This window comes from Lepeophtheirus salmonis, chromosome 1 (genome assembly GCF_016086655.4).
Source record: "Lepeophtheirus salmonis chromosome 1, UVic_Lsal_1.4, whole genome shotgun sequence".
Taxonomy (NCBI): Eukaryota; Metazoa; Arthropoda; class Copepoda; order Siphonostomatoida; family Caligidae; genus Lepeophtheirus; species Lepeophtheirus salmonis.
The window spans coordinates 50,169,460-50,182,967 of NC_052131.2; the positions used below are offsets into that span (position 1 = coordinate 50,169,460).

General features: G+C 32.4%; 1 protein-coding gene across 1 annotated transcript; it reads left to right on the forward strand.

The window, feature by feature from the left end:
- The first annotated feature begins 1,110 nt into the window (after positions 1–1,110).
- On the forward strand, positions 1,111–5,885 carry LOC121131963 (uncharacterized). The gene is made up of 3 exons (XM_040727379.2): positions 1,111–2,716; positions 3,917–4,057; positions 4,598–5,885. The coding sequence occupies exons 1-3, from the start codon at positions 2,680–2,682 to the stop codon at positions 4,777–4,779; spliced, it is 360 nt and encodes a 119-aa protein (XP_040583313.1). The 5' UTR covers positions 1,111–2,679; the 3' UTR covers positions 4,780–5,885.
- Positions 5,886–13,508: the final 7,623 nt, after the last annotated feature.

Genomic DNA, 13,508 nt, shown 5'->3' on the forward strand with positions numbered 1-13,508 from the left:
AACTTTGTGGAATTATAAATGTTTGAATATAAAATTAATACTGTGTTTACCTATATTTTTCAAGGTCTCACATATAGGTAGATGGATGTAAATTACTTTTTGAGTTCGTACAGTAAATAATATAAATTTTTTGCCCCTTAAAATTTATTAGGTTGGGGAAAAGCAATTTCGTTTTTCCCGCGCCTATTTTTTTAAAATAACTAAATCTTGTTCATTCTTGGTCAACTGGAACATAGGATAAAACGTTTTGAAGGTGTAATTATACCTACACTTCAAACAGGTTTGGACATAATTTCGCCTAGCAAGTTCGGTTGTGAATGATCTTGCGTCGTGTTTGGAGGTCTCAAAGTAAGAAATTCGCCATATATTACATTTTTACTAGCTGAAAGAAGATAAATTTGTCAACAGACACCAAGAAAATATACAGGGCCGATATTCTTTCGGTGCGTGTAGCACAGTTCGGTGTAACATGAATAATTCGACAATGTTTATCATAATTAATAAATTCAACACAATGAATAATGTTGTATATATTTTAATCCTAATTGATGAAATAAATAAGTTTTGCCTCCTTCAACCTTAAAATTAGATGTGCTACCTAAAGATGACATCTTGAAACAATTAAATTTTGCATATCTTATTTTCTTACCAACTGACACCTTTTCCGTAATAACCGTGATCGTAATTCGAAAAAAGGTGACAAAACAAACCACCCTAAAGACCAAAGTTGTGATTAAATAATGTATTTTAAGGTGAAGAAATTTGCAAATTGTACAATTTCCTTATACAAGTTGTAACCTGTTCACAACATATTCAGTCCTTTTATTCTACGAGGGGCACCCTGCTCTTCTACAAATATACCATGAATATTAAGGATTCCATTTAGTTAGGAGAGGTTCAATTATCCCTGTCTCCTACGCCTATGTTTGGCTCCCTTATACTAAAAACTAGTATAATTTTCTAATCGGGTGGTCCATAAAACTAATTCAATATTAAATTTCGATATATTAAAGTCAAAACAAAGCAAACTTGAGCTCTCTAGCTTACATACAATTGGAGAGGAAGAAGAACATTGAAATCTCAACACTTACTAATTCCATAATTAATTAAGGCTGAAGTATTGAAATTAAATCCTATTTCGATATATTAAAGCATCAACAATTAGTTACAAAACAAAGCAAACCTGAGCTCTCTAGCTTACATACAATTCGAGAAAATGAAACTTGAACGTGATTGGCGAATTTCCATTGGTACACTCCAAGCAGTTGGCCGTCTCCAGGAATACTATCTACGCCGTCAGCAAGTTCAAAACGTTGTAGATGAATAATATCCCTGTCAAAAAGGCCAAATTGGACCCGGAGGAGTGAAAGAAAACAGCCCAGGCCAATCCCTTGAAGTCCATGAGGGCCCATAGAAGAGATCTCGGGGTTCCACACCAGACCTTCATGAGAACTATTAAAAAGTGGATGGAAAGAGCCTTGTAAGAGGGACAGGTCACTTTTAACACCAGCAACAAAAGAACACCATCTCCTCCGTCGAAAGACTATTTTGAATGAGTTTCGAATGAGTCTTTTAAGTTCTTTTGAACCTTTTTTTTACACTTTTTGCCCCTTTACTGCCCTGATGCCAACCTCCTCGAATACACCTTTTGGGGACATGTCAAGGAAAGGCCTGCAGTTGATTAATACTATAAAATAGGATTTTTATTTCAATAAGTAACCTATAACATAATTGAAAATATGTATATTATATTAAATACGAGTTTAAATATAGCAACATAATACTAATATACTATAAAAAGCGACTCTACATACTCTAGTTAATGCTAGTGATCCCATTAAGATCCCACTCTGAGTTTTAGATATGTTTGAAAACATATACTGATACATGCTCTACCAAAATTAAAACAAAATCGGGGTTGTTGCTTGGCAGGGGCGTCATTGTGAAGGCTGCACCAGAGCCCCAAACTTTTATTTTTGATTAAAATTAGATTATGAAAGGTTCTAAATTATAGTTTGTGTTCTTGTGCATCTTTTGACGTAGTTTTTGTTGAAATAGAGCCACTATGAAAATAGTTATGGCGTTTTAAACAACACTCTTCCAACGCATTAGACCCAACTTTGATTGGGGCTGAAACGTCCCAGGTGAGTCAAAGAACCAATCTATTTTAATCACTCTCTTTTTCTATATAGAAAATCCAGCTCACTAAAAATCATCCAAATTTGTGAATGGTATGTCGTAAATTGTCAAAAAGGGTGTAGACTTGACCCTTCCATGACTCAACTTATCTGTGCCATATTACAAATATAAATGTGTTGTTAATTTGCTCAATTCCTATTGACCATTCCAAATAAATGTATAATTAATTGAGAGGAGAAATTGTCATTTTTGAAAAGGACAAACACATTTTATATATTTAGTGAAAAATTCTCATTAAAGTCTTATTTGTCTTTTTGAATAATTGATGATATATCTATATATAAACACTCATAATTAATTAATAAACAACGGTACTCACCGTTACTATGACTACGAGAACGTCTCATAACACACACTCCAAGAATTTACTTCCTCAACTGTCATCAAATATAGCGTTGGTCATTAATGAAAAAGACTCTTAAGCATTCACAACTATTTTGTTTGTTTTTGGGGTGACTAAAAGTTGCAACAAGGATCATCATGAGTCGACTCCTCCTACTCATTCTGGGTCTCACAAGTACGTTTTGCATGTATTAATCGTAAGGAGAGTCACCACATCCTTCATACGTGTACAAATACTTACGTGTTGTGGTGTGTCGATCCTGTCCTATCCAGTTTAGTCCTTTATTTCACTCCTAAAGCTTATAAAGTTGGGTAATTGATGAGGACATTTTATTAATCAGTTCTAATAATGATAGTCCGAAGGACCGGTCTCAATAACTGATCCTAAGACTAGACTGGATTGAATGAATAAGGACTGACACAACCTTATATATAATTTATTTATAAGGACTTTACATATTATAATATCCAAAACTCAACAACTCTACCTACTAAAATAAAGTTGTTCCCTCATTTAAAAAAATGTGGCCTGTTTGTAGGAAGTAAAATGCAATGATACATTAAATTCTGGAGGAACATAAATTATAGAATGGTTTCACTCATTTTGTACAAATGAATTCAATCCAAAAAAGTAATTTATCTTTGAGCACAGAATCCAAAACTAATTTCGGATTTTCTTCCAGTCATTTGAGTTCTGAAATATAGCAATTTTGGACTATTATTGCTCTCATTTTTTAGCCTTAAAACAATCCCCAAATTTAAGTAGGATTAATAAAACTTATGTAAAATTGTTTTTTATGATTAAAAAGTGTTTTTATTGATTCTGTATCTTGTTCTGAACTCGATATATTTCCATTTTTAGGCTGAAATATTTTTCTATAATATAAATTATGATATTCCTCATCACTATGTATTATGAATAAGTTATAAGGGTGTAAAGAAGAGTGTCGTTTTTCTTCATTATTCAGCATAAAAATAAAAATATATCGAGCTCAGAAAAAGATACAGAATCAATAAAAACGCTTTTTAATATTTTTATATAAGTGTTATTAATTCTACTTTTAATTTGGGGATTGATTTAAGGGTAAAAAATTACTATAACTCCAGATATTTCAGAATTCAGATGACTAAAAGAAAAACTGAGATCAGTTTTGGATTCTGAGCTCAAATATGTGTTTGATTATTGTCAAATGGTGCCTTTTCTCTTCCTCTAATGAAAAATATTTTTAATTGCCGAACCTCTTTATTTTGATAGGAAGAATTGTTAAGATTCTCAAATTATCGTATGGAAAGTTAATAAATAAATTGTCATTACACACTTGATGGATGAAGTAACCTCCTTCTGATGTCTTATTTATCTTCCTTTCTTATCTAGGCATTCAAATGTCCATGGGGCTAAAATGCTGGAATTCCCCTCTGAGTACGACTGGCCGTCCTGATCCCTTCATTGAAATAAACTGTGGTTCGAATTCCAAGTCCTGTAGAAGGACTGAGTACAAAGTGGCTGGAATGACACGTATGTATACTACCTTTTATCATATTTTACTTTAAATCTTGGATCTAATTAATCCTTCGTTACTTCCTTGGGGTGTTTGAGTCTGAAATATCCTTCTAATACCCTGTGTGCAATGGCTAGCTTGATATACAAGGAATTTTACAATATCTTATATATATGATATTAGTTATGGCACGGTTACAAAATATATATATATATGTTGCTGATTCCAATGCGTTCACAGGATTATATATTTATTAATAACATTTTTATTTTTTGCAATTTGATATTTATAATCCTCAACTATTCACAAAAAATTAAACCGTTTGGATAAAAATTTCAAATTTAAAAAATAAAACTTTTTGGAAATAAATTCATAGTTAACTTTTCTTTTATGACATGAAGCGCACGCTCTATGCTACATGCAAAAACGCGTGAGAGTTGTATTCTATTAATATGACGAAATTGTTATTTATTTGATCAAAAATGACTCTACTGATTACATACAAAATTCAGAGAAACCTTGTTTTACTAATATATAATATATTTTCACACACTTAGATATCGCTGCCGAATGCTCCAACGAGGATAAAAAGACATGCTCGGATCAGATTAAGGGAAGTATCATTGAAACAACCTGCTTTTGTAATACTGATTTCTGCAATTCTGGAATGAGAGCAAGAGGGATTGGAGTGATGAGTCTTGTTCTTGGTATTTGTGCTATCAAGGCCTTCGCCACCTAAGTAGTTATCATGGATATGAATCCCCCAATTGTCCCTCGTTCTTTTATGCGCACCCTTCTATGTAGTTACTATTGTTCTCGGTACCGGTTTTAGAGTGAGCTTAGTCTAGGGCAAAAATCAATGTGTAGGGACCTTTTGTAAAAACATTTTCATACCATTGTTTTATAATATGAGATCCTATATTTTCTTTAAAAAGACCCTTTTTGAGAATTAAAACAATAAACGGTGGGTTATTTTATTTTTAGAATAACCTAATTTTAGAAAAGTTAAGTCATTTTTGACCTTCTTATTAAATCATTTATGTCCATAGTTCATTTCCTTACGTTTTTCAACAGAAAAAGAGTGGACCCCTGACTACAGATGGACTTTTTCGTCAACTAATATTTATGTTGACGCAATTTTAAAATTAACAATATTATAGATTCAAAATTCTGTCTTTTCTAAAAAATATATTTGTCAAATTCAAAAAAATAAAACAAAACGGTTGTTAGATCAAAAAAATTCCTACTTAAAAAATGATTTAGTCATAAGTTTTGTGTCCAATTAAAAGTTTCGAAAAGATTTCTTATCAAATTTTCAAAAAATAGTCTTATGTAAGATACGTTTGAACAGACTGAAACTAAAATCCTAGAAATCCCAGGGAGAAGGCTGGGACAAGCTCCCCTTCCCTTAACACCGTCCCTAATTGTTCTATTTATTTATAAATTACTTTCGATTCAAAGTTTTGAATAAAAATAAAAGTCTTAAAGTATCTTCAGTTCTTTGTTAAATATTTTACACATTATATTATATTCAATAATACATAATTTACTTCAAGTAATATGGATTGGCTTATGCATGACTTGTCCTATAACATAGGTATCATTAATTATATTCCTACTCTGAATATTGTGTTTATATTTTTTGTGAGGCTCAGTGATTAAAAAATGAAGAGATTCGTGTGTTTGTTTATTTTCACTAATATTTAAAATATATGTCACTTATAATGTAACTAAATAGTTTAATAATTTATAATTAATCATAAATATAATTTCTTCTTGTTATGTGTCTGAAATATATCGTTGTAAACATGTTTTTATAAATAAACCCCTAAAAAATAGACCATATTTGAGGCGTAAATGGTTTTTTTTTTTGGTTTTTTCTCAAATACAATTTTCTCTCCAACCAGATTCTGAAAACTTGATGGATTCTCATTTTTTTTTTTTTAATAAAATTACCTCCAGTCTCATTTGCAGTCTCTATACGAGACCAAAAGCACAAGCAGGCCTGCTTGACTTAGTTTTTAAGAAATAACGGAATTCCGTCTAGATCCGACGGATAAGTTCATCTTTGGTGTTGCAGGGATTTCAGTTGTTTTTCGTTCGATCACATCCCAAAAAAAAATCATCGGATTCAGATCTAACGAGCTTGGAGGCCAAAAGTCCACCGAGATGAAGTTGTCTAAATTGTCTTGTAACCATTTGAGCTTTTTTTTCAAGGTGTGGCAGGGAGCTACTTCTGTTGCCTCATTTAAGGCCTCCCATTGGCAACCATGTAGATTCAGGACTTCACCTGGTCTATAACGCGTCCAAGTAGGCATCAGTTTTAACCCTGAGGCATTGGGAATATTTAAAGAAGCATGATAGTGGCCTTCGGTACTAAGCATCCCAAAAATCATGACATCAGCTAGAAACTTCTTCTGCATGACGACGAACACATCCTTATGGCAGAAGGGGCCCTGGAAATAGTTGTTTTCATTCGAAAAAAACCAGAGCTTGTTACGATGAAGTGGGTGTTTGAGGCGGTTGAGAAGCATTTGAGAGTTGTGTAAGCCCTTTTCCTTGTTTTTCAAGATTTATTCCTCCCTCATCTCGTATGAGTAGTAAAGAATATTTTTGGGAATGTAGAGCCGGATAAGCGATTCTAATCGGCCAACTTCTCCAGTAATTGCCCTGATGGACTTCCCTTGGTCCTCATTGATAATATGCTGGATTCCGCTCACAAATTCTGGTGCCCGGACTAAGGCATTTCGACCTTTGACCTGAACCTCGCATTGCAGTTGCCTCAAAATCCCCTTTAGAGGCCTCAAAGTCCCGCATTACCAAGCCAACAAACGTATTACTGAGTCATAGAGTTCGAGCAATTGTTATATTGTCGCTCCCGGGGCGGATTCCAAGGTGGGCTTTGTACCTTTTCCAAATACTGGGCGGTCAAAAAGTTTTGGAACATGCCTTTAATTGCGTTTTGAGAGGTTTTGCTTATTTTTATGCAAACGTTGCGTTAACAAAAAGAACAACTGATTGTTTAAATTTTAATTGCTATATTTTCAAAGTCTCAAACATAAATATTAACGAAAATGGAGCAAAAGAGGCAGGAAGTGGCTTGTTTAGTCGCCCTGGATTTAGCAATTCTGATGTTGTATTGACCCTTAATGTCTGCAGAACTGCCGTCTGGAGGGTCAGGGTTAGGTCAATCATGGTGAAGACATCAGTGATTGTCATAAAAGTGGAAGATCAATCAAATTAAAGCCTGACACGGCAAAAATAGTTTCGTGACGTTTCATTAGATCAGCTACAATAGGCTGTGACAAGAGAGGGCGGAGGACAAGATTATAAACAAGGACATTTGCTGGAATTACTTCGATGTCGATCCCCAATTCTACTCTGAGTCCAACAAGAACTTACCATTATTACTCCTCGACAAATCCTCGAGATTTAGCTCCTTCTTTTATTAACACACACGAACGTTCAAACAGGTTTGGAATGTAATTGAATCTACTTAGGAAAGGATGTTCATTACTCAGGAATTAAATAATAATGACAACTTCTAGGAGTTAACGAAAAGACCCCTGATAAATCCCTCAAATCCATGAGGACCCATGCAAGAGATCTCGGGGTTTCAGACCAGACTGTTTCAAAGATAAATCAAACATGTGAGTGAAAGAGCCTTATGAGGATGGGCAAGCCACTTTTCACACCAGCAATGAAAAACCCACTCTCCTCTATTGCAAGAAGCTTTCGAATTCTTTTTTTGACTCTTTTGGCCACCTACAGCCCTGATGTAAACCACTCGTCTACACCTTTTGGGTGGATAGTGTCTGTCATCCAAATACAGAGGCCCTCAAAGCCGCTGTCAGCCAGCACTTGGATTTCATTAGAGAGAACTACATCTGCAGCTGGTACCTGGCCTTCCACCACCGTCTGGAAGCCATCTTTACCGCTAATGGCGGCTACTTTTATAATATAGAGAGCTCCAATCTATTTATAGTAGTAATTTTGTTGAAATCTTACTATTTAATTAGTAGATTATATCTTCTTGAAGTTTAAAATTCAAATTGATCAGATTTTAATGAATCACTCGGTAGAGTTGAGGATCGGCAACAGAGTAATTCTTTCATGTGCTTTTATTTATTTCCTTCCCTCATTCGTTAGAGTTATTTACAGCTAATCTAATAAAATGTCATAACAGCTAAGGTGCTCTCCTTAAGAATATTCTTCAAATGGTTAGGATTACCATGCTGATTTTATGTTGCATTTTGGGGGGGGGGGTTCTGTAACATTCCCAAATGCTTCCGATTAGCATCACTGATATTATATAAATATAAGGTATGTATTGAATGGGAGTCTTAGAAGGAAATACTTTGACGTAAAAAATAATTACTTTTCTTTAAAAAAATAATATTTATGGGGATCAGAGAGAGAGAGTTAAAGAGGAAGTGATAATGATCAACAATCAGTTAGTAAAATATAAATATATATATAGGTATATGTCTGTTCTTGGGCCCTTCTACATAATAACAAAGTATTTGGGTCATCTTCAAACACAACCCACACAGTGTTAATGAGTACTACATATATAATCATTGTTTGTTTTTGTGGAGAAAAAGTTGGTTGAAGAAGTGAAAATCTTTTGAGATATGAAGAATATTAAGTATTAAATATGTTAAGTCCCTCTTACTCAGAATCGAAAATAAAACAAGTTCACAAAATGTTAGTTCTTCAAAAATCATTCCACTCTAGAAATACTTTAGGAGCTGATCACGAATTCGAAATTATTTTTTTCGTGTAGAATCTAGATCTGATTATTATACGTTCTAGCTTCATTCATAATTTTATTTGTTTTTATATTATGCAACACCATAGGACTAAAGGACCAACGTGTCGGTCATTAGAGCCGTTGAATAGTAAAAAGGATTGGACTGATAAAAAAAGACTGAAAATGGAGGGTAAAGACAGATTAGGAAATCAATCTTAGGACCGATCCAACACTACTTATTATACAAAACTAGAAATTAAAAAGGTTTTTTGAATAAATGTTGGTTAAGTTCCGATTATTTAAATTTTACAGTATTGAAATGAATAGATTTAAAATCAAGTAAATAGCCAATTAAGATTAAATTTAACATTTGAAATAATTTATAAACCCTTTTTATAATTTTGAGTCAACTTTTGAAATAAAAAAACAACAAAAAAACAATATTCTGCAACATGTTAGTTGATTTTTTTTGCAACATTATGCGCTGATATTTGATATGTAATCATCCCATGCAGAGAAAATGTTAATTAAAGATTAAAAAAACCACCATATTTTAAGAGTTTATTTTATGAACGAATAACAAGTAAGGGTTTCAAGTGAAATGTTCAGTCATATTAGTTTTTTTAAAAGCGACAGAAAGTCTGGCGGGAAAACAATTTAAACTCTCTGATTTATAATGTTATTAAATATCAAATACCAAGTGGTCCATTAAAATCTGAACACTTTGAAATTTAAACTTCAACACGATAAATGTATTAATTAAAAAAAGAATTTCAACAAAATTAATACTATAAAAAAATTTGGGTCTGAGCTCTCTTAATCAATAATGTAGCCACCCCTACCGTGGATTTCATGTAACGCGGTGTTTGGAATTATTCTGACTTACCGGACAGTGCGGTATATTCCCTCATATTGCGTTATTTAATATGATTATAATAAATTATAAAAAATATACGTTGAGGTAAATAATAATTATTGATGAGTTCGTTCATACTATGATACATATTCATATAATAGAAGTGTAAAATTTTGGATAGTGGAGAGTGTCTTGTAAGTATTTGATTTGATACCTTGACTTAAAACTTTTGGCTATTATTTATTATTAATGTTGGATCGGTAAAAAACAACTAAAAAGACTGCAGTCCAATCAGTACGGTCCTAATATAATTTGTCAGTCATAAAACAGGTCCTTATCGGTATTTTATGGTACCTACAACATCTGAAAGGACGTAGTTACTAAGTTCTGTTTTCAATTTTGGAAATTTTTTCCCAAAAAATTAACTTTTTCCTGAACAAATAAGAAATTCATTATTATTTGGGGTACTTTAAATGCAATTTGAGACAACTTCAATGTGTAAATCAGCCTAATATTGAAATATTATAGGGTAAAGTAATTAATTTGTGTGAAAAAAAAAATTTAATATTAAATTTTTTCGAAAAAAAAATGAAAGATCCAAAGCTATTCTGAAAAAATAGTAAATACATTGGAAAAAAGTTTCAAAAATTCAATTTCAAATAATAAATTTTTTTGGAGCAAAAATTTAAAAAATCGTAGCAATTCACAGAAAATAAAAAATTTTAGAAAGAAAAATTTAAAAATTAAATTAAATTTCAAATATTAAATTTACTGGTAAAAAACAATCATTCCTTTATTTTTATTTTTTTGAGGGGGAGTGGGGCTACAGGCCCTCCAGCCCACATTCTGTGGATGCCCCAGATACCATTTTATAAAGAGATATCAAATAATACAAAATAAAAAAGAATTAAGTCGTTTTCTAAAATTTATGAAATGTTTACAAATGAAAAAAAAATTCGCATTTACAATGTTGCAGATTGTTTTAAATTGTTAAAAATATGTTGTACTTTCATTAGAGATATTATTTTGTGCACTTTATTTCTGTAATTTTGGAACAGTCCCTCCATAAAGTTCCTTATTGTTCATAATGTCAAATGATATTGATATGGTTGGTCTAGAAATCCCGGTTAGAAAATGGGTTTTATATTTATAAAATTGGTTATAATATTAAATACAATAACTAATCTACTTTTTAGTAACTAATACTTATGTCGATATGAATTATTTTTCCCATCAAAAAAGTATGCAACATTTTTTACGTTCTTCAAAGTACATGTGGGAAGTCATCTTTATGAAATTCACTATACTATTCTATTGACTTGATTTTACTTGACCTAATGAATAACTAGCAAATAAGGGCATTGTTCTCCAGGAAACAATGAGAAAGAAAAGATTTGAAAGATGGGATTTGCCCAGCAAATTAGCACTGTAAAAAATGAAGAAAGTATATAAGAAAACCATCGATACACCAAGGTTTAGTAATAACAGGTCGGAAGTACTCTGTGGGTATATTTGTTGGCTCCAACTTTACACACCCTGTTCCATTTGAATCTGTGAACTGCCATACTCAAAATTAAAATAGGAAATAAAGTATTTCATGCCCCAATTCTGATAATCAATTATTCATGTTATATGGGAGGAATAAACTTGTTTGATAATCATGTAGCTAACTAAATAGCATCAAAACAAAAAAGAGATGGAACTGGCCTAAATACAATTGGTTCCTAAATGTAATAATGGTTCAAGCCTGGAAACTCTGTAAAAAGTTTAATAAACGGAACAACAACTAAAAATGAACAAATTAGTCAGGAGCTGCGTAGCATCTATTATTAACAAATACGCAATAGTACAAAATATTAGCTAATCATTAGAGGTACAACAAGCACTCTAAGGATGTTTCTTGATATACTTCAAGGGTGAAATAAAAGAGCTTGTCAAATGGTTAAAGAACTGCTCCCCGTTCAAAATAGAACTTATTACAGATGTAAGAGATGTCAAGTAGGGATTCAATCCCAGTGCTATATTTATGAAGTTGAATAGTGGTTTTATACAATAGATACTAAATATATAAAATATCACTAATATGCCCTCGCGTTCCTCAAAGTACGTGCCCATAGGGCCCATATGCAGGGCGAAAATCGATTAAAAGTCTTGAATAATCTTATTCGAGTTCAAAAGAATGTCATATTAAAATATTTATAATTTCAAATAATTTTTAGGGGGGTTGTTGGGCTGTAATGGGTTAAGTTGAGAAAAAATAATAAAAACACTCCATGTGAAGAATTTTCAATGCCCTCTCTATGTAAGGAGCATACCTATGTGTTATAGTATAATTTTTTTGTACATAACATAAGTAGTTAAAATATACAAATGTTGTTCAGGAAAATGCATTCCTTGAATTAAACATATTATGTATCCAATCTTTTTTTATAATATTTGCAAAATATGTATTTTAATGTCTGTGAATTGTAGAATGGCATGAGGAGAAAGTTGTTCAGAAGATATACATATTCAAGAGGTATTTCATATTGAAGGTACACATAATGCATAATATCCTCGTTTTCATTAGAAATTACGGGAAAGAAACAATACATTAATATATTCATCATGGTTATAAAACATTCTATGAATTAACGGCAAATTTTTTTATAAGTTGTTGTTGTTTTTTTTTACAAATTTTGACCCTTTAAGCTTAGAGTGCAACTTTACAAAATCTTATTTGCAGGTGTACTTAACTATACTAATTAATAAATAAGTTACATAGCAACAAATAGATTATTGTTCACTATTCTTGGCTATGTAAACAAAGTACTACCAAAGTAAACAACGTTCATTCCCCATATATGTCACTAAAAACATGGCCGTAATTGCATATATCGGCCCTAAAGAGGGGGTACTAAACTAAGAAAAGACAACTCAAAACCAATTTGTGAATTATTTCAATATTAAATTTAGCTATATTTTTATTTCAATATGTTTTACATCGCAAGCAATAACAGCCTCGTCACTCCGGCGAACAGATTGACAGCTCTTGACTACGAAGACTGTGTCTTGATAGCTGCTCGGAGCGAATCTAAATTTAAGTGAGGAGGGTCTTTAAATTGCAAAGTCTAGGGAGTGGAGTGGAGGACCACATGGAGGCAGGCCAGAAGTCAGCCTCATTGTTGCTGCAGAAGTTTTGGTTATTCTTGGCTGTATAGGCTATAATGGACTGATAGAGGTTTTAGGCAGTCCGAATGGAGATGCCAACGGTCTCTGCAGCCTTCGCGGCACCGACACTTTAAAAAAATTAAGCCTTCCAAAAAGATATTCATCTGAACGCCCTGGAAATACCAAATCGAATACAACCCATGAACGTTTAAAACACTGATTACAGGGGGAAAACGGACAATCTACAGATACCACCATATTTTAGTCAGTTAACATCGTGTCATAACTTAACAAGAGACAAATTTAACTGAATCCACGGTCAGAACACTTTTAAAATTAAAATGAATCACCTTAAAAGAAGCAAAAAAATTGGCAGCTGTCAATAAAATACGGAGTAAGTTTTTATGTAAATAGGGTAAGGCCGTGCTCAATGAAAAGAAATAGTTTAATGAGACTTCAGTCCGAGTCTTCAAATTTGGAAAAAATGTAAATATATAAAGTTGTAATTTTGAAAATATTTCTTGCGTGCGAGATTTTTTGTAGTTGGCAACATGAACATTTTTTGTTTATATCCCAAAGCTGTCATTCTTGAGGAGATAATATCTAAGTATAAAATGGGTTCATGAAAGACAAAGAAGATAACGCCTAGGGTTTGATGGAGGGTGATTAGTGTCAGTCCTTGACTCAGAGTAAATTGAGGATCGTTATC